The sequence below is a fragment of the Salmo salar genome, chromosome 02, assembly GCF_965601325.2.
Source record: "Salmo salar chromosome 02, fSalSal1, whole genome shotgun sequence".
Lineage (NCBI taxonomy): Eukaryota > Metazoa > Chordata > Actinopteri > Salmoniformes > Salmonidae > Salmo > Salmo salar.
The window spans coordinates 90,082,581-90,107,318 of NC_138292.1; the positions used below are offsets into that span (position 1 = coordinate 90,082,581).

Below are 24,738 nucleotides of genomic sequence, written 5' to 3' on the forward strand. Positions count from 1 at the left end.
CTCATACCTCAGCCAGCATTGTGAATGGTTAGGAAATAATATGTCATGTTTTACTCGTACCTCAGCCAGCATTGTGAATGGTTAGGAAATAATATGTCATGTTTTACTTGTACCTCAGTCAGCATTGTGAAGGGTGTCTGATGCAGTGACAAATTAGACCATGGCAGTAAATCTAATACTTAGGTGTTTTTGTCATGCATGAAAGGTCTGTGGTGGTTCAGTGGTTATAAGTTACTGACCTTGGAATACATTTCTGGCCATGCTGGCAGGGTCTGAATCAAACCCAATGATCACCTGGTACACTGACAGGGTCTGGATCAAACCCAATGTCCACCTGGCACACTGACAGGGTCTGAATCAAACCCAATGTTCACCTGGCACACTGACAGGGTCTGAATCAAACCATGTCCACCTGGTACACTGACAGGGTCTGAATCAAACCCAATCTCCACCTGGTACACTGACAGGGTCTGAATCAAACCCAATGTCCACCTGGTACACTGACAGGGTCTGAATCAAACCCAATGTCCACCTGGTACTCTGACAGTGTCTGAATCAAACCCAATGTCCACCTGGCACACTGACAGGGTCTGAATCAAACCCAATGTCCACCTGGCAGGGTCTGAATCAAACCCAATGTCCACCTGGTACTCTGACAGGGTCTGAATCAACCCAATGTTAAGGGGAGGGAAGATTGGTCAAGAGGGTGATGATTATTGTTGTTCTACTGCCTGATTGTTATGCAACAACACTGTTTACAAAAGCTTTGTTAAATCAGCACAACAGTTTTCAGCTGTGCTAACATAATTGCAAAAGGGTTTTATCACGATCAATTAGCCTTTTAAAATGATAAACTTGGATTAGCTAACACAACGTGGCATTGGAACACAGGAGTGATGGTTGCTGATAATGGGCCTCTGTACACCTATGTAGATATTCCATAAACAATCAGCTGTTTCCAGCTACAATAGTCATTTACAACATTAACAATGTCTACACTGTATTTCGGATCAATTTGATGTTATTTTAATGGACAAAAAAGTGTTTTTCTTTCAAAAACAAGAACATTTCTAAGTGACCCCAACCTTTTGAACGGTAGTGTTAATCATTTTAGAATAAGGCTGTAATGTAACAAAATGTGGAAAAAGTGAAGGGGTCTGAATACTTTCCGAATGCACTGTATTGTTACACCATGTAGCAGCAGTATAGACCTAGTCTGTTCATTATATACATCTACATGATGTATTGTTACACCATGTAGGAGCAGTATATACCTAGTCTGTTCATTATATACATCTACATGATGTATTGTTACACCATGTAGGAGCAGTATAGACCTAGTCTGTTCATTATATACATCTACATGATGTATTGTTACACCATGTAGGAGCAGTATAGACCTACAGTAGCTAGCTACTTATTTAGATTTAGTTTGACTGAATGAAACTGCCTTAAATGTGCTGTAGTAAAAAAAACATATTCGCACTAATCAACCAACACATTCAGGTCTTTGTATGTCTCAACATAATAGTATTATTTAATTAAATCGATTTAAAAGAATCTTTGTCTGAAAATAATATCTGATCCTCAACTGCGTTTCCCTCCAGTCAGCAGACGGCGATGTGCGTCTTTCAGGCGATGCTGCCAGCGTGACGTATAATCTAGTGGACGGTTCTTCATAAACAGCTCGTCAACCACCTCGGTAGCTTGCTAGCCAACATAGCCGAAAGATTCAAGCTATTTATACGCTTTCGGTCTATATTAGCTACTGTGTTTTAGACACACTTCTGTCGTATCTACTTGTTAACCTATTTCATTTAATATTACGTTATTTTGTATTAGTCAGCTATAGTAGCTGGCTGGTTAAGGTAGCACTAGCCTGGTCGCTAATGATAGCTAGCTAGCTAACATCCCCGAACATGAGCTCCCTAAACTACTCCCCTCCTGTTAAAGAAGGGGAGGTCTGCTGGACGGAGAAAGAAGCTCTGGGACTGAACATTGTCGTGAAAGAGGAGAAGGAAGAGGAAGATGTTACAGTAAAACAAGAAGTAGAGGGTGAGGCTGTTACAATGAAAGAAGAGAAAGACGTTACAGTGAAAGAAGAGGAAGACGCGTTCACAGTAAAAGAAGAGGAGGATGTAGTTTTTGGAGTGAAGAAGGAAGGGGAGATTACTGTCACATTGAAAGATGAAGAGGAGGAGATAGGAGATCTGATTAACACCAGTAAGTACCTCCTTAAATGTGTTTAACTTTGGATATTCGTTCCGTTTCCAAAAAGTGACTTAACATATATATTTGATTAGGGTCTATCTGCTGACCGCAGACTGGGGGGCCACGGCATGTAGTGATTTTAATGTAGTGATGTTTTACTACACACCGTTCCCCCCAATAGAGGCATGTGAGAGTTGGGTTGGCTACACCAAAGATTATGGATATACTGACAAGATGTCTCTCCGTCCCAACAAGGGGAGTCGTTGTCCACAAAGCTACACTGTGGGTTGTCTCGCTCCAGCCTATCCTGTCTTTGGATTGGTGGATACATTTTATTATTGTAATCTATTGTTTATATTCTATGAGGGTTGTTGTCAACCGCCTGTATTCAATGGAGAGAGATGCTAAGCTACTAGCATGAATATGCATAGCGATCTGGAGACAACTCCTATAGTGTTTTATTAGAACACACCGTTCTATACAGTCCACCTGGTAGAGGTTCATATCTGACAGAGATGAACACACCGTTCTATACAGTCCACCTGGTAGAGGTTCATATCTGACAGAGATGAACACACCGTTCTATACAGTCCACCTGGTAGAGGTTCATATCTGACAGAGATGAACACACCGTTCTATACAGTCCACCTGGTAGAGGTTCATATCTGACAGAGATGAACACACCATTCTATACAGTCCACCTGGTAGAGGTTCATATCTGACAGAGATGAACACACCGTTCTATACAGTCCACCTGGTAGAGGTTCATATCTGACAGAGATGAACACACCATTCTATACAGTCCACCTGGTAGAGGGTCATATCTGACAGAGATTAACACACCGTTCTATACAGTCCACCTGGTAGAGGGTCATATCTGACAGAGATTAACACACCGTTCTATACAGTCCACCTGGTAGAGGTTCATATCTGACAGAGATGAACACACCGTTCTATACAGTCCACCTGGTAGAGGTTCATATCTGACAGAGATGAACACACCGTTCTATACAGTCCACCTGGTAGAGGTTCATATCTGACAGAGATGAACACACCGTTCTATACAGTCCACCTGGTAGAGGTTCATATCTGACAGAGATGAACACACCGTTCTATACAGTCCACCTGGTAGAGGTTCATATCTGACAGAGATGAACACACCGTTCTATACAGTCCACCTGGTAGAGGTTCATATCTGACAGAGATGAACACACCGTTCTATACAGTCCACCTGGTAGAGGTTCATATCTGACAGAGATGAAAATTATGAAAGAGGGGGAATCTAAAGCTGCAACAACTAGGATTGTGCCTTTGGCTTCTGGACAACGAAATAAAGTTGATATGAAAACCAATAGAACAGGAGAGAAATGACATAGTGGTGGGTCTAATAGAACAGGAGAGAAATGACATAGTGGTGGGTCTAATAGAACAGGAGAGAAATGACATAGTGGTGGGTCTAATAGAACAGGAGAGAAATGACATAGTGGTGGGTCTAATAGAACAGGAGAGAAATGACATAGTGGTGGGTCCAATAGAACAGGAGAGAAATGACATAGTGGTGGGTCCAATAGAACAGGAGAGAAATGACATAGTGGTGGGTCCAATAGAACAGGAGAGAAATGACACAGTGGTGGGTCTAATAGAACAGGAGAGAAATGACACAGTGGTGGGTCTAATAGAACAGGAGAGAAATGACACAGTGGTGGGTCTAATAGAACAGGAGAGAAATTACATAGTGGTGGGTCTAATAGAACAGGAGAGAAATGACATAGTGGTGGGTCCTATTGAACAGGAGAGAAATGACATACTGGTGGGTCCAATAGAACAGGAGAGAAATTTGCCCAAATGAGGAATTTTTTCTTAAAAACAATTAGCTGTGTCGGGTTTCAAATCACAAGCTTGTAGGCTTATGTCTAATGGGCAGCGCGTGTGGCAATAGGCTTCGCTGATTATTGAGTTATGGCTGTCAGTGAAAAGCATCTCAAATAGGTGTGAAAAGAATGTCTCTTGAGTATAATAAAAAATGTTGAGACAAGAAGAAGGGGAGGGTTGTGTGTTGAAGATATATGTGAGTCTCTCTTCAGAATGTCCTCCGCTGGCTTCCACCAATTCTTGCTCCTTCGTTGTTTCATTGTGTGAATTGATTGCCCTTAAATGTAGTTTATTATATCAATTCCCCTTTACGAATGTCACCAGTAGTAAATGTACCGTTACTTCCTGTCATTTGTTTACATTCATTTCTGTTAATGTATTAATTACAGTCATTTACCGTTGTCATTCTCGGAGTGGAAACGTTGTCTGTTCAAAACCTGCTGCACTTGTGAGAAACCAGTTTTGGTTTATTTCAGAACCATCATTTACAAGATTTGTAAATTTTTTCATTGTCTTTTTGTTTGGAGTGCTCCATGTGAGCAATGAGCATGTCTGGTTTCTCTGTCCTGATCATGTTGAGGGAGCGCGTGTCTGGTTTCTCTGTCCTGATCATGTTGAGGGAGGCGTGTCTGGTTTCTCTGTCCTGATCATGTTGAGGGAGGCGTGTCTGGTTTCTCTGTCCTGATCATGTTGAGGGAGCGCGTGTCTGGTTTCTCTGTTCTGATCATGTTGAGGGAGCGCGTGTCTGGTTTCTCTGTCCTGATCATGTTGGGGGAGCGCGTGTCTGGTTTCTCTGTCCTGATAATGTTGAGGGAGCGCCCACCTGAGCATAGAACTACTTGGCCTGCTGCGCTGAAATGTAGGAAAGTGTTTTTTTTAAACATCCATTGTGACGTTCCCCGGCAAGAAAGCCAAAAATGTCTCTCAAACAGAAGAGTACAATCAACCAGTAATACATATGAACTACTATATCATGTCTGCATTATAAATAGTCTGTCACTAGTTAACTGAAATACTTACCGCTTTGGGCAAAGGACCAACACAGTCCATCAGAACCCTGCTGAAAGGTTTGTCTAAAGCAGTAATAGGCTGCAAAGGACCAACACAGTCCACCAGAACCCTGCTGAAAGGTTTGTCTAAAGCAGTAATAGGCTGCAAAGGACCAACACAGTCCATCAGAACCCTGCTGAAAGGTTTGTCTAAAGCAGTAATAGGCTGCAAAGGACCAACACAGTCCACCAGAACCCCGCTGAAAGGTTTGTCTAAAGCAGTAATAGGCTGCAAAGGTGCAACCGGTACAGCTTGGTTCGGTTTACCTGTCCGCTGACAAACGCCACAGGATTTACAGTGAGACACAACATCCTGTTTCAGACATCTTGTTGACCCCAAGATCGCCTGCCATACTACCATTGTGAGCAAACCTCAGTATCTCTTGTTGAAGCGTAGCTGGAACAACAATTTGAGATAAACTGGGCCAATCGTCTTGTCCAGAAGTGGCGCGAGAACACCATTTCCTCATTAGAACACCGTTTCCTCATTAGAGCGCCGTTTCCTCGTTAGAGCGCCGTTTCCTCGTTAGAGCGCCGTTTCCTCGTTAGAGCGCCATTTCTGTCAAAATTACCAACAAAAACTTCATCGAACTCCTCTTCTGGATGTATCTCAGCAAAAAGAGGGGAGAGGGAAACACAACATTTTTGTACTGCTTCAGTGACATGTTTGAAAGATTTTCATGGTTGTGCTTTTTCTTTTTTAGAATTTGAAAGATTTGATTTTCCAAAAAATACATACAAGTGGGTTTTCAATTGTGACAAGTTGGAATACATATTGAAAAAAAAATTTTTTTTCCTCTGAAGAAGCACGAATTGTGCGAAACGTCAGGAATTTTTTCTTCCTACATTTTTATCAATCAGCTGCTTCCTAGAAACATCTTTACTCTGTTCATCAATCAGCTGCTTCCTAGAAACATCTTTACTCTGTTCATCAATCAGCTGCTTCCTAGAAACATCTTTACTCTGTTTATCAATCAGCTGCTTCCTAGAAACATCTTTACTCTGTTCGTCAATCAGCTGCTTCCTAGAAACATCTTTACTCTGTTCGTCAATCAGCTGCTTCCTAGAAACATCTTTACTCTGTTCGTCAATCAGCTGCTTCCTAGAAACATCTTTACTCTGTTCGTCAATCTGCTGCTTCCTAGAAACATCTTTACTCTGTTCATCAATCAGCTGCTTCCTAGAAACATCTTTACTCTGTTCATCAATCAGCTGCTTCCTAGAAACATCTTTACTCTGTTCATCAATCTGCTGCTTCCTAGAAACATCTTTACTCTGTTCATCAATCAGCTGCTTCCTAGAAACATCTTTACTCTGTTCATCAATCAGCTGCTTCCTAGAAACATCTTTACTCTGTTCATCAATCAGCTGCTTCCTAGAAACATCTTTACTCTGTTCATCAATCAGCTGCTTCCTAGAAACATCTTTACTCTGTTCATCAATCAGCTGCTTCCTAGAAACATCTTTACTCTGTTCATCAATCAGCTGCTTCCTAGAAACATCTTTACTCTGTTCATCAATCAGCTGCTTCTTGACTCTGTTCATCCAAGTGTCAACTGTAGGGACCCTCTCTTCATTCAGAGGTTCTACAAACTCTCACCTTTGGGGTTTTCAAAGGAGAGGTCAACTCAGGAGGTTTACCGAAATCAGGACACCGTTTCCTCATTAGAAAAGTATCTAAATGTCTCAGACAGATGGACCATGGTGGGATCGCTGACATCCTCAACACTAGACTTGCTCCCGGTGACTTTCTTAGACAGAGCATGTGTAACGGCACATGCTGGGAACACTGTAAGGTACTTTTCTGATAACACATCAGGTTCCTCAATTCTGGGTTCCTTACAAACCACAGGATTTGGCACAACCTTCCATCCAGCCAAATAATTTCCCAGGCCTCACTCCAACGACAACGGAATGAGAAATGTTTTAAGGTTATACCAAGGATAATTTTGCTATTTCATTTTGAATTGTAAGACCAATGGAAGTATCAACAAAAAATATTTAAATTATTTTATGTCAACGTATTAGGCCATACTGCTATAACCCATAGTAACACATTGGATAACATTCACAACATGGAACAACAGTAACCATAGTAACACATTGGATAACATTCACAACATGGAACAACAGTAACCCATAGTAACACATTGGATAACATTCACAACATGGAACAACAGTAACCATAGTAACACATTGGATAACATTCACAACATGGAACAACAGTAACCATAGTAACACATTGGATAACATTCACAACATGGAACAACAGTAACCATAGTAACACATTGGATAACATTCACAACATGGAACAACAGTAACCCATAGTAACACATTGGATAACATTCACAACATGGAAGAACAGTAACATGGAACAACAGTAACCATAGTAACATTGTTTCCCCCAGAACAGCTAAAGGAAGTTTGTTCTGAGGTGTCTGTCCTATATCTGAGAGATATAATAACAAATATATATATTGTCGTGTCTTTGGCATCATTAAAACTGAAGACATATTTATCAAATAACTCTCTGTAATTATTATTACGTGAGTAAACTGATTAATCGTGTAACTGTAATTAACTAGGAAGTCGGGGCACCAAGGACAGTATTCAGATTACAAAGTTATAATTTTCCTAATATAACTTTCAGATATCATAATATCTAATCTATGAGTCTTCTGATTAATGATGTAATCGTTTACCTCGTCAGTCTCATTCCAAACGTCGTAAATCTGCACGAACCCAGTCTTCACTATGAGTCATCCATACATCAATTGTCTTAAAATAATTTATTTACTAACTAAGTAATTCACAGAAATGCATAACAAACAGTAGCAATGGTTACAAGAAAATGATAGGAGAATGTGCCCTAGTGGGCTAAACCGGCATGGCGGCTTGTTAGACATTTACATTTACGTCATTTAGCAGACGCTCTTATCCAGAGCGACTTACAAATTGGTGCATTCACCTTATGATATCCAGTGGAACAACCACTTTACAATAGTACATCTATATCTTTTTTCTTTTTTTGGGGGGGGGGGTAGAAGGATTACTTTATCCTATCCCAGGTATTCCTTAAAGAGGTGGGGTTTCAGGTGTCTCCGGAAGGTGGTGATTGACTCCGCTGTCCTGGCGTCGTGAGGGAGCTTGTTCCACCATTGGGGTGCCAGAGCAGCGAGCAGTTTTGACTGGGTTGAGCGGGAAATGTGCTTCCGCAGAGGTAGGGAGGCCAGCGGTGGATGAACGTAGTGCCCTTGTTTGGGTGTAGGGCCTGATCAGAGCCTGAAGGTACGGAGGTGCCGTTCCCCTCACAGCTCCGTAGGCAAGCACCATGGTCTTGTAGCAGATGCGAGCTTCAACTGGAAGCCAGTGGAGTGTGCGGAGGAGCGGGGTGACGTGAGAGAACTTGGGAAGGTTGAACACCAGATGGGCTGCGGCGTTCTGGATGAGTTGTAGGGGTTTAATGGTACAGGCAGGGAGCCCCGCCAACAGCGAGTTGAAGTAATCCAGACGAGAGATGACAAGTGCCTGGATTAGGACCTGCGCCGCTTCCTGTGTAAGGCAGGGTCGTACTCTGCGAATGTTGTAAAGCATGAACCTACAGGATCGGGTCACCGCCTTGATGTTAGCGGAGAACGACAGGGTGTTGTCCAGTGTCACGCCAAGGCTCTTAGCACTCTGGGAGGAGGACACAATGGAGTTGTCCACCGTGATGGCGAGATCATGGAAAGGGCAGTCCTTCCCCGGGAGGAAGAGCAGCTCCGTCTTGCCGAGGTTCAGCTTGAGGTGGTGATCCGTCATCCACACTGATATGTCTGCCAGACATGCAGAGATCCGATTTTCCACCTGGTTATCAGAAGGGGGAAAGGAGAAGATTAATTGTGTGTCATCTGCGTAACAATGATAGGAGAGACCAGGTGAGGATATGACAGAGCCAAGTGACTTGGTGTATAGCGAGAATAGGAGAGGGCCTAGAACTGAGCCCTGGGGGACACCAGTGGTGAGAGCACATGGTGCAGAGACGGATTCTCGCCACGCCACCTGGTAGGAGCGACCTGTCAGGTAGGACGCAATCCAAGAGTGAGCCGCGCCGGAGATGCCCAGCTCGGAGAGGGTGGAGAGGAGGATCTGATGGTTCACAGTATCAAAGGCAGGTCTAGAAGGATGAGAGCAGAGGAGAGAGAGTTAGCTTTAGCAGTGTGGAGAGCCTCCGTGACACAGAGAAGAGCAGTCTCAGTTGAATGACCAGTCTTGAAACCTGACTGATTTGGATCAAGAAGGTCATTCTGAGAGAGAGATAGCAAGAGAGCTGGCCAAGGACGGCACGCTCAAGAGTTTTGGAGAGAAAAGAAAGAAGGAATACTGGTCTGTAGTTGTTGACATCGGAGGGATCGAGTGTAGGTTTTTTGAGGGGTGCAGCTCTCGCTCTCTTGAAGACGGAAGGGACGTAGCCAGCGGTCAAGGATGAGTTGATGAGCGAGGTGAGGTAAGGGAGAAGGTCTCCAGAAATGGTCTGGAGAAGAGAGGAGGGGATAGGGTCAAGCGGGCAGGTTGTTGGGCGGCCAGCCGTCACAAGACGCAAGATTTCATCTGGAGAGAGAGGAGAGAAAGAGGTCAAAGCATAGGGTAGGGCAATGTGAGCAGGACCAGCGGTGTCGTTGGACTCTTACATCTAGACGTTCCGCTAGCGGAACACCTGCTCCAATATCCAATGATAGGCGTGGCGCGAATTACAAATTCCTCAAAAATCCCAAAACGTCCATTTTTCAAACATATTACTATTTTACACCATTTTAAAGACAAGACTCTCCTTTATCTAACCACACTGTCCGATTCCAAAAAGGCTTTACAACGAAAGCAAAACATTAGATTATGTCAGCAGAGTACCCAGCCAGAAATAATCAGACACCCATTTTTCAAGCTAGCATATAATGTCACAAAAAACAAAACCACAGCTAAATGCAGCACTAACCTTTGATGATCTTCATCAGATGACACGCCTAGGACATTATGTTATACAATACATGCATGTTTTGTTCAATCAAGTTCATATTTATATCAAAAACCAGCTTTTTACATTAGCATGTGACGTTCAGAACTAGCATACCCCCCCGCAAACTTCCGGTGAATTTACTAAATTACTCACGATAAACGTTCACAAAAAACATAACAATTCTTTTAAGAATTATAGATACAGAACTCCTCTATGCACTCGCTCTGTCCGATTTTAAAATAGCTCTTCGGTGAAAGCACATTTTGCAATATTCTAAGTAGATAGCCCGGCATCACAGGGCTAGCTATTTAGACACCCACCAAGTTTAGCCCTGACCAAACTCAGATTTACTATAAGAAAAATTGGATTACCTTTGCTGTTCTTCGTCAGAATGCACTCCCAGGACTTCTACTTCAATAACAAATGTTGGTTTGGTTCAAAATAATCCATAGTTATATCCAAATAGCGGCGTTTTGTTCGTGCGTTCAAGACACTATCCGAAGTGTAAATAAGGGTCATGCGCACGACGCATTTCGTGACAAAACATTTCTAAATATTCCATTACCGTACTTCGAAGCATGTCAACCGCTGTTTAAAATCAATTTTTATGCCATTTTTCTCGTAAAAAAGCGATAATATTCCGACCGGGAGTCGTTGTTTTAGTTCAAAGACAGAGAAAATAAAAACATGGGGTCGCCTCGTGCACGCGCCTCAGTCTCATTGTCCTCTCATAGACCACTTACCAAAGGCGCTAATGTTTTTCAGCCAGGGGCTGCAAAGACATCATTCAGCTTTTTCCCGGGTTCTGAGAGCCTATGGGAGCCGTAGGAAGTGTCACGTTACAGCAAAGATCCTCAGTCTTCAATGAAGAGAGTCAAGAAGCCCAAGAAATTGTCAGACAGGCCACTTCCTGTAAGGAATCTTCTCAGGTTTTTGCCTGCCATATGAGTTCTGTTATACTCACAGACACCATTCAAACAGTTTTAGAAACTTTAGGGTGTTTTCTATCCAAAGCCAATAATTATATGCATATTCTAGTTTCTGGGCAGTAGTAATAACCAGATTAAATCGGGTACGTTTTTTATCCGGCCGTGTAAATACTGCCCCCTAGCCCTAACAGGTTAACAGCCTATTTATCTGTTGCTTCATGTAACTTTTGACACTAATATCTGTTTCTCACTCCGCCATATTAGGTCTCACTTCACCCATAGATATCAGACCTAAATCCCTATATTTAGGTACCGACTATCCCCTTATGTTTTTTTGACCCTTTTGCTACGTTATCAGGTCTCACCATAAGCCCTAGTTTAGTTTTATGCAGTGGCCACAGTTGCCCAGGGTCATTTCGGACCCTGTTTCGTTTTCAAATTCGTCGTATTGAATTTACAACTACCTCCTGCCTTCCATTCGCGCAGAATACTTGATTCCCTTTAAAACCGTTTTCTCCACGCGAACTTCTGAAGCCAGGTCACCAGCTATAACATTCACCAATTTCAGCGTCTAACACCCAGAGTACATTAAAATCCTCTACTTGCTCCCGCCTTTCACTCTCAACAATCGCTTTTGCCTTTCACTCACAACAATCGCTGTGGCCTTTCACTCACAACAATGTTTCCTCATCTAATGCCAACACCCAATTGTGTCCCTTATTCCATCATGCAATGCAGACATACAGGTGTATCCCTCACTCCTTATTTAATGTAATCATACAGGTGCTATTCCCCAAAAGTATGAATAAAGTCTACTAACCTTATTATTTGTAGCTGAGTTTTTCAATGTTCGTTGAATCTCGTCACCACCTCTGTCGCGTACCAGTTTGCCACCGTCCTGTAAAGAACCCACAGAAAAGGGCCAGGTCTTTGATTTACAGATATTTCATTCGCCCGTGCACGGTTTCGGTGTCTCTTTGGAACGACAGCGGCAGTTTTTGAGATCCGGCTCGAAGGACCAATTGTTAAAGGAATTTTATATCTAGATGATAACAATCAATAATCAATTCGCCTTGACTAATGCCCAAGGTTTGTAAGACAATGGGTTAAAATAATTAGGCAAGGACTCAGCTTTCTGCAAAAGGTTTCTGTAGCTTTATTCATGAGAACGTTCTGAGGTCAGGATAACAAAACAGTCATTTTATAGTTCTTGCTTACTTACGCACATGCATTTACACACAAACTGTTGCTGACCTGCAACCCCCTTTGACTTCTCACGCTGTTTATCACATTCTAGCTCAGCCTGTTACTTTCCCTCAAGGTTAGGAACTCTTTGAAGTTTTACTCCCTTTACCATCTGTTTCTGTAGCTATCTATACTAATTGCACACACACATTTCTTTCCCTCTCCAGTGGTTCCTGGACTTTCTGGAACTAATCAGACCAATCGATCACTACATTGATCATTACATTGATTATTCATTAACCATGATGTATGACTAATAATTCATCATGGTTTATTGATTCATTTACCTTTATTAGATAATTCTCTATTCAACTATAGGAATTTATGTTATAATATAATGTTAAAGCTACATTTTAAAATGGGTGGTTAAAGCCCTGAATGCTGATTGGCTGACAGCCGTGGTATATCAGGCCGTATACCATGGGTATGACATGTATTTTTACTATTCTAATTACATTGGTAACCAGTTTATAATAGCAATAAGACACCTCAGTGATAGATGGCCAATATACTAAGGGCTGTATCCAGGCACTCTGCGTTGCGTTGTGCATAAGGACAGTCTTTAACCATGCTATATTGGCCATATACTACACTTCCGCTGGTCTTATTGCTTAACTGTAACATGTGTATACCATCAGAGTCCCTCCCACCTCAAAATCACAACTTAATTGTCTCACAGAATGGCAAACAAGTTATAAATGAAACTTTTGACGTGTCTATTGTAGGCCTTGTGTAGAGTGTGTATACCAGCAAAAAGCAGATTTCTAAATAATGTTGGAGAAATACATAAAATAAGAAGCATTATTGACATGAAATGGACAGTGGTTTTGGGGAGACTGAACATATTAGCAAACGTCTGTGAGTTTGTAAGTCTTCAAAACAAAATAACAATTTTGAAGGAAAGGTGTGTGTATAAACAAAAAACTATAATTTAGAGAAGATAGTAATGTCCATTATTACTTTAGAGATGAAGTGGGCCACCAACAAAACGTTATTAACAATGGATCAACTGCAGCCTAGAATAGTAATATCTATTATTATAGAGCTCTGATCAGCCTGTAAACATGACATTATCTATTATTATTGAGCTCTGATCAGCCTGTAAACATGACATTACAGTGGGGGGGAAAAGTATTTGATCCCCTGCTGATTTTGTACATTTTCCCACTGATAAAGAAAGGATCAGTCTATAATTTTAATGGTAAGTTTATTTGAACAGTGAGAGACAGAATAACAACAAAAATATCCAGAAGAACGCATGTCAGAAATGTTATAAATTGATTTGCATTTTAATGAGGGAAATAGGTATTTGACCCCCTCTCAATCAGAAAGATTTCTGGCTCCCAGGTGTCTTTTTATACAGGTAACGAGCTGAGATTAGGAGCACACTCTTAAAGGGAGTGCTCCTAATCTCAGTTTGTTACCTGTATAAAAGACACCTGTCCACAGAAGCAATCAATCAGATTCCAAACTCTCCACCATGGCCAAGACCGAAGAGCTCTCCAAGGATGTCAGGGACAAGATTGTAGACCTTCACAAGGCTGGAATGGGCTACAAGACCATCGCCAAGCAGCTTGGTGAGAAGGTGACAACATTTGGTGCGATTATTCACAAATGGAAGAAACACAAAAGAACTGTCAATATCCCTCGGCCTGGGGATCTTGTCAATGATCTCAAGGCAGCTGGGACCATAGTCACCAAGAAAACAATTGGTAACACACTACGCCTTGAAGGACTGAAATCCTGCAGCGCCCGCAAGGTCCCCCTGCTCAAGAATACATACAGTGCCTTGCGAAAGTATTCGGCCCCCTTGAACTTTTTGACCTTTTGCCACATTTCAGGCTTCAAACATAAAGATATAAAACTGTATTTTTTTGTGAAGAATCAACAACAAGTGGGACACAATCATGAAGTGGAACGAAATTTATTGGATATTTCAAACTTTTTTAACAAATAAAAATCTGAAGAATTGGCCGTGCACAATTATTCAGCCCCTTTACTTTCAGTGCAGCAAACTCCCTCCAGAAGTTCAGTGAGGATCTCTGAATGATCCAATGTTGACCTAAATGACTAATGATGATAAATAGAATCCACCTGTGTGTAATCAAGTCTCCGTATAAATGCACCTGCTCTGTGATAGTCTCAGAGGTCCGTTTAAAGCGCAGAGAGCATCATGAAGAACAAGGAACACACCAGGCAGGTCCGAGATACTGTTGTGGAGAAGTTTAAAGCCGGATTTGGATACAAAAAGATTTCCCAAGCTTTAAACATCCCAAGGAGCACTGTGCAAGCGATAATATTGAAATGGAAGGAGTATCAGACCACTGCAAATCTACGAAGACCCGGCCGTCCCTCTAAACTTTCAGCTCATACAAGGAGAAGACTGATCAGAGATGCAGCCAAGAGGCCCATGATCACTCTGGAGGAACTGCAGAGATCTACAGCTGAGGTGGGAGACTCTGTCCATAGGACAACAATCAGTCGTATACTGCACAAATCTGGCCTTTATGGAAGAGTGGCAAGAAGAAAGCCATTTCTTAAAGATATCCATAAAAAGTGTAGTTTTAAAGTTTGCCACTAGCCACCTGGGAGACACACCAAACATGTGGAAGAAGGTGCTCTGGTCAGATGAAACCAAAATCAAACTTTTTGCCAACAATGCAAAACGTTATGTTTGGCGTAAAAGCAACACAGCTCATCACCCTGAACACACCATCCCCACTGTCAAACATGGTGGTGGCAGCATCATGGTTTGGGCCTGCTTGTCTTCAGCAGGGGCAGGGAAGATGGTTAAAATTGATGGGAAGATGGATGGAGCCAAATACAGGACCATTCTGGAAGAAAACCTGATGGAGTCTGCAAAAGACCTGAGACTGGGACGGAGATTTGTCTTCCAACAAGACAATGATCCAAAACATAAAGCAAAATCTACAATGGAATGGTTCACAAATAAACATATCCAGGTGTTAGAATGGCCAAGTCAAAGTCCAGACCTGAATCCAATCGAGAATCTGTGGAAAGAACTGAAAACTGCTGTTCACAAACGCTCTCCATCCAACCTCACTGAGCTCGAGCTGTTTTGCAAGGAGGAATGGGCAAAAATATCAGTCTCTCGATGTGCAAAACTGATAGAGACATACCCCAAGCGACGTACAGCTGTAATCGCAGCAAAAGGTGGCGCTACAAAGTATTAACTTAAGGGGGCTGAATAATTTTGCACGCCCAATTTTTCAATTTTTTATTTGTTAAAAAAGTTTGAAATATCCAATAAATTTCGTTCCACTTCATGATTGTGTCCCACTTGTTGTTGATTCTTCACAAAAAATTACAGTTTTATATCTTTATGTTTGAAGCCTGAAATGTGGCAAAAGGTCAAAGTTCAAGGGGGCCAAATACTTTCGCAAGGCACTGTATACCTGCCCGTCTGAAGTTTGCCAATGAACATCTGAATGACTCAGAGGACAACTTGGTGAAAGTGTTGTGGTCAGATGAGACCAAAATGGAGCTCTTTGACATCAACTCAACTCGCCGTGTTTGGAGGAGGAGGAATGCTGCCTATGACCCCAAGAACACCATCTCCACCGTCAAACATGGAGGTGGAAACATAATGCTTTGGGGGTGTTTTTCTGCTAAGGGGACAGGACAACTTCACCGCATCAAAGGGACGATGGACGGGGCCATGTACCGTCAAATCTTGGGTGAGAACCTCCTTCCCTCATCCAGGGCATTGACAATGGGTCGTGGATGGGTATTGGCAAAATGTTGATATGTCAAATGTGACCAGGTTTGTGCAGATTTCTTTCAGAGGTAGGCTGTACCCAGAGTAATAGAGTTATGTTTTGTTGAATGCCCAGAATTATTATCGATAGTCATTGGATAACATTCACAACTTGGAACAACAGTAACCATAGTAACACATTGGATAACATTCACAACATGGAACAACAGTAACCATAGTAACACATTGGATAACATTCACAACATGGAACAACAGTAACCATAGTAACACATTGGATAACATTCACAACATGGAACAACAGTAACCATAATAACACATTGGATAACATTCACAACATAGAACAACAGTAACCATAGTAACATTGTTTCCCCCAAAACATCTAAAGGAAGTTTGTTCTGAAGTGTTTGTTCTGAAGTGTCTGTCCTGTATCTAAGAGATAAAATGTATCTGAGATCTATACAAAATAAAACGTGCACGTCTTTAACTCCTTATTTATGTCACTAAAGTCTTTCCACATTTTGTTATGTTACAGCCTTATTCTACTGTGGATTAAATAAATAACAATCCTCATCAATCTACAGTCGTGGCCAAAAGTTTTGAGAATGACACAAATATTAATTTCCACAAAGTTTGCTGCTTCAGTGTCTTTAGATATTTTTGTCAGATGTTACTATGGAATACTGAAGTATAATTACAAGCATTTCATAAGTGTCAAAGGTTTTTATTGACAGTTACATGAAGTTGATGCGAAGAGTTAATATTTGCAGTGTTGACCCTTCTTTTTCAAGACCTCTGCAATCCGCCCTGGCATGCTGTCAATTAACTTCTGGGCCACATCCTGATTGATGGCAGCCCATTCTTGCATAATCAGTGCTTGGAGTTTGTCAGAATTTGTGGGTTTTTGTTTGTCCACCCGCCTCTTGAGGATTGACCACAAGTTCTCAATGGGATTAAGGTCTGGGGAGTTTCCTGGCCATGGACCCAAAATATCGATGTTTTGTTCCCCAAGCCACTTGGTTATCACTTTTGCCTTATGGCAAGGTGCTCCATCATGCTGGAAAAGGCATTGTTCGTCACCAAACTGTTCCTGGGTGGTTGGCAGAAGTTGCTCTCGGAGGATGTGTTGGTACCATTCTTTATTCATGGCTGTGTTCTTTGGCAAAATTGTGAGTGAGCCCACTCCCTTGGCTGAGAAGCAACCCCACACATGAATGGTCTCAGGATGCTTTACTGTTGGCATGACACAGGACTGATGGTAGCGCTCACCTTGTCTTCTCCGGACAAGCTTTTTTCCAGATGCCCCAAACAGTCAGAATTGGGGTTCATCAGAGAAAATGACTTTACCCCAGTCCTCAGCAGTCCAATCCCTGTACCTTTTGCAGAATATCAGTCTGTCCCTGATGTTTTTCCTGGAGAGAAGTGGCTTCTTTGCTGCCCTTCTGACACCAGGCCATCCTCCAAAAGTCTTCGCCTCACTGTGCGTGCAGATGCACTCACACCTGCCTGCTGCCATTCCTGAGCAAGCTCTGTACTGTTGATGCCCCGATCCCGCAGCTGAATCAACTTTAGGAGACGGTCCTGGCGATTGCTGGACTTTCTTGGGCACCCTGAAGCCTTCTTCACAACAATTGAACCGCTCTCCTTGAAGTTCTCGATGATCCGATAAATGGTTGATTTAGGTGCAATCTTACCGGCAGCAATATCCTTGCCTGGGAAGCCCTTTTTGTGCAAAGCAATGATTACGGTATGTGTTTCCTTGCAGGTAACCATGGATGACAGAGGAAGAACAATGATTCCAAGCACCACCCTCCTTTTGAAGCTTCCAGTCTGTTATTCAAACTCAATCAGCATGACAGAGTGATCTCCAGCCTTGTCCTCGTCAACACTCACACCTGTGTTAACGAGAGAATCACTGACATGATGTCAGCTGGTCCTTTTGTGGCAGGGCTGAAATGCAGTGGAAATGTTTTTTGGGGATTCAGTTCATTTGCATGGCAAAGAGGGACTTTGCAGTTAATTGCAATTCATCTGATCACTCTTCATAACATTCTGGAGTATATGCAAATTGCCATCATACAAACTGAGGCAGAAAATGTATACACACAATACCTCATAATGAAAAAGCTAAAATAGGTTTGTAGAAAACATGTCACATTTATTAAACAGAAAAAAAACGATACCTAAATTTACATAAGTATTCAGACCGTTTGCTATGAGACTTGAAATTGAGCTCAGGTGCATACTGTTTCCATTGATCATCGTTGAGATGTTTCTACAACTTGATTGGAGTCCACCTGTGGTAAATTCAATTGATTGGACATGATTTGGAAAGGCACACACCTGTCTGGCTACCACAGCATTCTGAAGCGATACGCCATCCCATCTGGTTTGCGCTTAGTGCGACTATCATTTGTTTTTCAACAGGACAATGACCCCACACACCTCCAGGCTGTATAAGTGCTATTTGACCAAAAGGAGAGTGATGGAGTGCTGCATCAGATGACCTGGCCTCCACAATCACCCGACCTCAACCCAATTGAAATGGTTTGGGATGAGTTGAACCGCAGAGTGAAGGATAAGCTGCCAACAATTGCACAGCATATGTGGGAACTCCTTCAAGACTGTTGGAAAAGCATTCCAGGTGAAGCTGGTTGAGACACTGCCAAGAGTGTGAAAAGCTGTCATCAAGGCAAAGGGTGGCTACTTTGAAGAATCTAAAATATATTTTGATTTGTTTTAGCACTTTTTTGGTTACTACATGATTCCATATGTGTTATTTCATAGTTGTCATGTCTTCACTATTATTCTACAATGTAGAAAATAGTAAAAATAAAGAAAAACCCATGAATGACTAGGTGTGTCCAAACTTTTGACTGGTACTGTATATCTCATGAATGTTTTTGCATTCAGATAGAAAAAGTCAATTTTTTACCACTTCTTCCGTAGGCAAACATGTAAGGAAAGCTTTTTTTTAAGTCAAAATGGATGCTGTCAAAAATGTATTGAATTCAAATGGATTTACCCAGCCTACAAAGCAGTACAGCCACTCTGTGATGACCAGTTCTGCTCTTTTATTGAGGGATCTAGTCTAGATTAAACCTCATAGGAAGACACTTTTATCATGTGGAGGTTTCATTCAGGTCTCTGTTTAACTAGATACTGTTTGTCTTTGGCAGGAGAGAGACCAGACTCTTGCTATGACAGCAGGAAGAGTCCTTCAAGGGAACCAGACCCAGAGACACCCAAACCAGCGAGACAACACCACTGCTCCCACTGTGAAAAGAGTTATTGCTGGTTAGGGAACCTAAAACGCCATGAGAGGACACACACAGGAGAAAAGCCATACCACTGCTTCCAATGTGAAAAGAGATTTTCCGGATCAGGGGACTTAAAAGCTCATGAGAGGACACACGCAGGAGAAAAGCCTTTCCAATGTTCCCAGTGTGGAAAGAGTTTTATTCAGTTAGGAAGCCTGAAGGAGCATGAGTGGACGCACACAGGAGAAAAGCCTTATCACTGTTCCCAGTGTGGAAAGAGTTTTACTGTGTTAAATAACCTGAAAAGGCATGAGAGAATACACACAGGAGAAAAGCCATTCCAATGTTCCCATTGTGGAAAGCGTTTTACTCAGAGGGGGCACCTACAAGAGCATGAGAGAATACACACAGGAGAAAAGCCTCACCACTGCTCCCAGTGTAAAAATAGGTTTTCACGAGTAGGGGACCTAAAAGCTCATGAAAGTACACACACAGGATTAAAGCCTTACCACTGCTTCCAATGTGAAAAGAGATTTTCCCGATCAGGGGACCTAAAAGCTCATGATAGGACACACACAGGAGAAAAGCCTTTTCAATGCTCCCAGTGTAAAAAGAGTTTTACTGTGTTAGCTAATCTGAAAAGGCATGAGAGAATACACACAGGAGAAAATCGTTATCACTGTTCCCACTGTGGAATGAGTTTTATTCAGTTAGCGAGCCTGAAGGCGCATGAGTGGACACACACAGAAGAAAAGCCTTTCCAGTGTTCCCAGTGTAGAAAGATTTTTACCCTGTTAGCTAACCTGAAAAGGCATGAGAGAATACACACAGGAGAAAAGCCTTACCACTGCTTCCAATGTGAAAAGAGATTTTCCCGATCAGGGGACCTAAAAGCTCATGAGTGGACACACACAGGAGAAGAACCTTTCCATTGTTCCCAGTGTAGAAAGCGTTTTACTGTGTTAGCTAACCTGAAAAGGCATGAGCGAATACACACAGGAGAAAAGCCTCATCACTGTTCCCACTGTGGAATGGGTTTTATTCAGTCAAGGAGCCTGAAGGAGCATGAGTGGACACACACAGGAGAAAAGCCTTTCCAATGTTCCCAGTGTGGAAAGAGTTTTATCGTGTTAAGTAACCTAAAAAGGCATGAGAGAATACACACAGGAGAAAAGCCATTCCAATGTTCCCATTGTGGAAACAGTTTTACTCAGAGAGGGCACCTAAAAGAGCATGAGAGAATACACACAGGAGAAAAGCCTTACCACTGCTCCCAGTGTAAAAATAGATTTTCCCGAGTAGGGGACCTAAAAGCTCATGAGAGGACACACACAGGAGAAAAGCCTTTCCAATGTTCCCAGTGTAGAAAGAGTTTTACTGTGTTAGCTACCCTGAAAAGGCATGAGAGAAAACACACTGAAGAAAAGCCGAGCACTGACGGCGTGGATGGCGATTAAGGCAGCCCCCTGCACCTCTCTGATTGGGTTAAATGCGCAAGACACATTTCAGTTGAATGCATTCAGTTGTACAACTGACAAGGTATCCTCCTTTCCCATTCCCTATTATAGAGCTCTGCTCAGCCTGTAAACATGAAAGCAAGGTTATATTTAATGTTCTACATTATTATTATTATTATTATTATTATTAGGGCAGCCACCAAGTTATGAAAATTATGGTATGTTCTGAGACCTGACTTCAGGTTTTTGAGTAATCTAGCCTCGCAGGAAGAACATTTTTTATTTTATGGAGGTTTAATTCAGTTCTCTTTTTCGTATTTAACTAAATACTCTGTCTTTGGTAGGAGAGGGATCAGACTTATCACTGTTCCCACTGTGGAATGAGTTTTATTCAGTTGGGAAGCCTGAATGAGCATGAGTCGACACACAGGAGAAAAGTATTTCCAATGTTCCCAGTGTGGAAAGAGTTTTACCTGGTTAAGGAGCCTGAAGGAGCATAAGAGGACACACACGATAAAAGTCCAACCACTGCTCTCTCTGTGTGGAAGGACATTTTCCCATTCAGAGAACCTGAAATCACGAGGGAATAGAAAGGCTTTATTCTGACTTATATTTTTGACAGAGAATTTGTGTTTTTGTTTTGTGCCACATGAAATCATATTGTTTATGATTATACCTGTCTATATAAGGTCCCACAGTTGGCAATGCATGTTAGAGCAAATTCCAAGCCATAAGGTTGAAGAAATTGTCCGTACAGCTCAGAGACAGGATTGTGTCGAGGCACAGATCTATGGAAGGGTACCTTAAAATGGCTGCAAATTTGAAGGTCCCCAAAAACACAGTGGCCGCCATCATTCTTAAATGGAAGAAGTTTGGAACCACCAAGACTCTTCCTAGAGCTGGCCGCATGGCCAAACTGAGCAATTGGGGGAGAAGGACCTTGGTCAGGGAGGTGACCAAGAACCCGATGTTCACTCTGACAGAGTTCCAGAGTTCCTCTGTGGAGATGGGAGAACCTTCCAGAAGGAGAACCATCTCTGTAGTACTCCACCAATCAGGCCTTTATGGTAGAGTGGCCAGACGGAGGCCACTCCTCAGTAAAAGGCACATGACAGCCTGCTTGGAGTTTTGCCAAAAGGCACCTAAAGACTCTCAGACCATGAGAAACACGATTCTCTAGTCTGATGAAACCCAGATTGAACTCTTTGGCCTGAATGCCAAGCGGCTCGCCTGGTGATGGCAGCATCATGCTCTGGGGATGTCTTTCAGCGGCAGGGACTGGGAGACTAGTCAGGATCGAGGGAAAGATGAACAGAGTGCAGAGAGATCTTTGATGAAAACCTGCTACAGAGAGCTCAGGACCTCAGACTGGGGTGAAGGTTCACCTACCAAAAGGACAATGACCTTAAGCCCACAGCCTAGACAACGCAAGAGTTGCTTCGGGACAAGTCTCTGAATAACCTTGAGTGGCCCAGCCAGAGCCCGGACTTGAACCCGATTGGAGACCTGAAAATAGCTGTGCAGCGACGCTCCCCATCCAACCTGACAAAGCTTGAGAGGATCTGCAGAGACGAATGGGAGAAACTCACCAAATACAGGTGTGCCAAGCTTGTAGCATCATACTCCAGAAGACTGGAGGCTGTAATCGATGCCAAAGGTGTTTCAACAAAGTACGTAGTAAAGGGTCTGAATACTTCAGTCTATTTTAATAAATTAGCAAAAAAAAAATCTAAAACCGTGTTTTTGGTTTGTCATTATGGGGTATTGTGATGTCATTATGGGGTATTGTGATGTCATTATGGGGTATGCGTTGATTGATGAGTATTTTTAAATTTTTTATCCATTTTAGAATAAGGCTGTAACGTAACAAAATGTGGAAAAAGTGAAGGGGTTTGAATACTTTCCGAATGCACTGTGTTGTTACATCATGTAGGATCAGTATAGACCTAGTCTGTTCATTATATACATCTACATGATATAGAACATTTGTGGGCAGAACTGAAAAAGTGTGTGCGAGCAAGGAGGCATACAAACCTGACTCAGTTACACCAGCTAAGTCAGGAGGAATGGGCCAAAATTCACCCAACTTATTTTGGGAAGCTTGTGGAAAGCTGCACGAAACGTTTGACCCAAGTTAAACAATTTAAAGGCAATGCTACCAAATACTAATTGTGTGTATGTAAACTTCTGACTCAACTGGAAATGTGATGAAAGAAATTAAAGCTGAAATAAATCATTCTCTCTACTATTATTCTGACATTTCACATTCTTAAAATAAAGTGTTGATCCTAACTGACCTAAGACAGGGAATTTTAACGAGGATTAAATGTCAAGAATTGTGAAAAACTGAGTTTAAATGTATTTGGCTAAAGTGTATGTAAATGTACGACTTCAACTGTATGTAAATGACTATTGTAGCTGGAAATAGCAGATTTTTTAATGGAATATCTACATAGGGCCTCTGGTGTACAGAGGCCCATTATCAGCAACCATCACTCCTGTGTTCCAATGCCACGTTGTGTTAGCTAATCCAAGTTTATCATTTTAAAAGGCTAATTAATCATTAGAAAACCCTTTTGCAATTATGTTTAAAACTGTTGTGCTGATTAAAGAAGCAATAAAATTGGCCTTTTTTTCTTAATTATTAAAAAACAAGTTCAGTATTATTGTGGGTCCTACTGTAGGTCTATGTTGTTAGGTGAAGTTATGGGTCCTACAGTAGGTCTATATTGTTGTTAGGTGAAGTTATGGGTCCTACAGTAGGTCTATGTTGTTGTTAGGTGAAGTTATGTGTCCTACAGTAGGTCTATGTTATTGTTTGGTGAAGTTATGGGCCAATTTGGCAAACACTTAGTATACCAACCCTAAGTTTCAGGCTGATGGCAAAGCTAGCCGAAGAGCATTTTACTGGTTGAAGTGTTTTTTAAGTATAAAGCAGTTGATTTGCAACAATAACACAATAACACACAGGACATTCAAACGACCCTTACAATTATTATCCACACGTTGTGTGAAATGCACTCATAAGCAACATATAAATGGAGGCTATTTTTGCTGTCAGCCTATGAGAACTCCCCTGAGTTTTCCCCCACGGTGGTGAATTAGTGAATAGACACAGAACTTAATGTGAGTTTCCTTGAGTAGCACTCCTGATCTTGCGCTGATAATGCGCTGTAATATTCAGAATACCTTGTGAAAAACTAAAATCTTTGCTCACCATTTTTGTTCCATGCAGATATACTACATCCATAACTATCGGTTTCCTCATTACCAGATATACTACATCCATAACTAGTGGTTTCCTCGTTACCAGATATACTACATCCATAACTAGTGGTTTCCTCATTACCAGATATACTACATCCATAACTAGTGGTTTCCTCATTACCAGATATACTACATCCATAACTAGTGGTTTCCTCTTTAGCAGATATACTACATCCATAACTAGTGGTTTCCTCATTACCAGATATACTACATCCATAACTAGTGGTTTCCTCATTACCAGATACACTACATCCATAACTAGAGGTTTCCTCATTAGCAGGGAGGTGTTTCTGCAACCAAATTGTGTGTGCATCGCCCTCGTGCCGCCATTTTAGAAAACACAGAAAGGGGCCTATATTGGAGACCAAAAGTTATCTGGCACACTGCTTAGGATTTCAACAACTTTAATAACTTATTTCTAGCCTACAATCATCGATGTTACTACTAATGTGAAAACAAGACAAAATTTGACTATTCTTGCTCATTTTAAGACAATTGTCAAATAATTGTAACATTCATTACAGACTTAAATTGTTGACAACATCATGGCTACGCTGTTGGCATCACCTTTTTATAGTGGATTACCGCTGTTGTGGGCCTTTAACCATCTGTCTGACTTTGTTGTTCACACAGGAGAGAGACGGGACTATCCTGGGTCCTCTGGAGAACCTCAACAACCTCATGATGCTGACGAGGCAGAGAAGAGTCTCTCCAGATCA

General features: G+C 41.9%; 1 protein-coding gene across 1 annotated transcript; it reads left to right on the forward strand.

Annotated features, from left to right (window-relative positions):
- The first annotated feature begins 1,629 nt into the window (after positions 1–1,629).
- Positions 1,630–23,380, forward strand: LOC106590945 (uncharacterized). Its single transcript, XM_045714143.2, has 2 exons — positions 1,630–2,223; positions 19,215–23,380. The coding sequence occupies exons 1-2, from the start codon at positions 1,920–1,922 to the stop codon at positions 20,750–20,752; spliced, it is 1,842 nt and encodes a 613-aa protein (XP_045570099.2). The 5' UTR covers positions 1,630–1,919; the 3' UTR covers positions 20,753–23,380.
- The last annotated feature ends 1,358 nt before the right edge of the window (positions 23,381–24,738 follow it).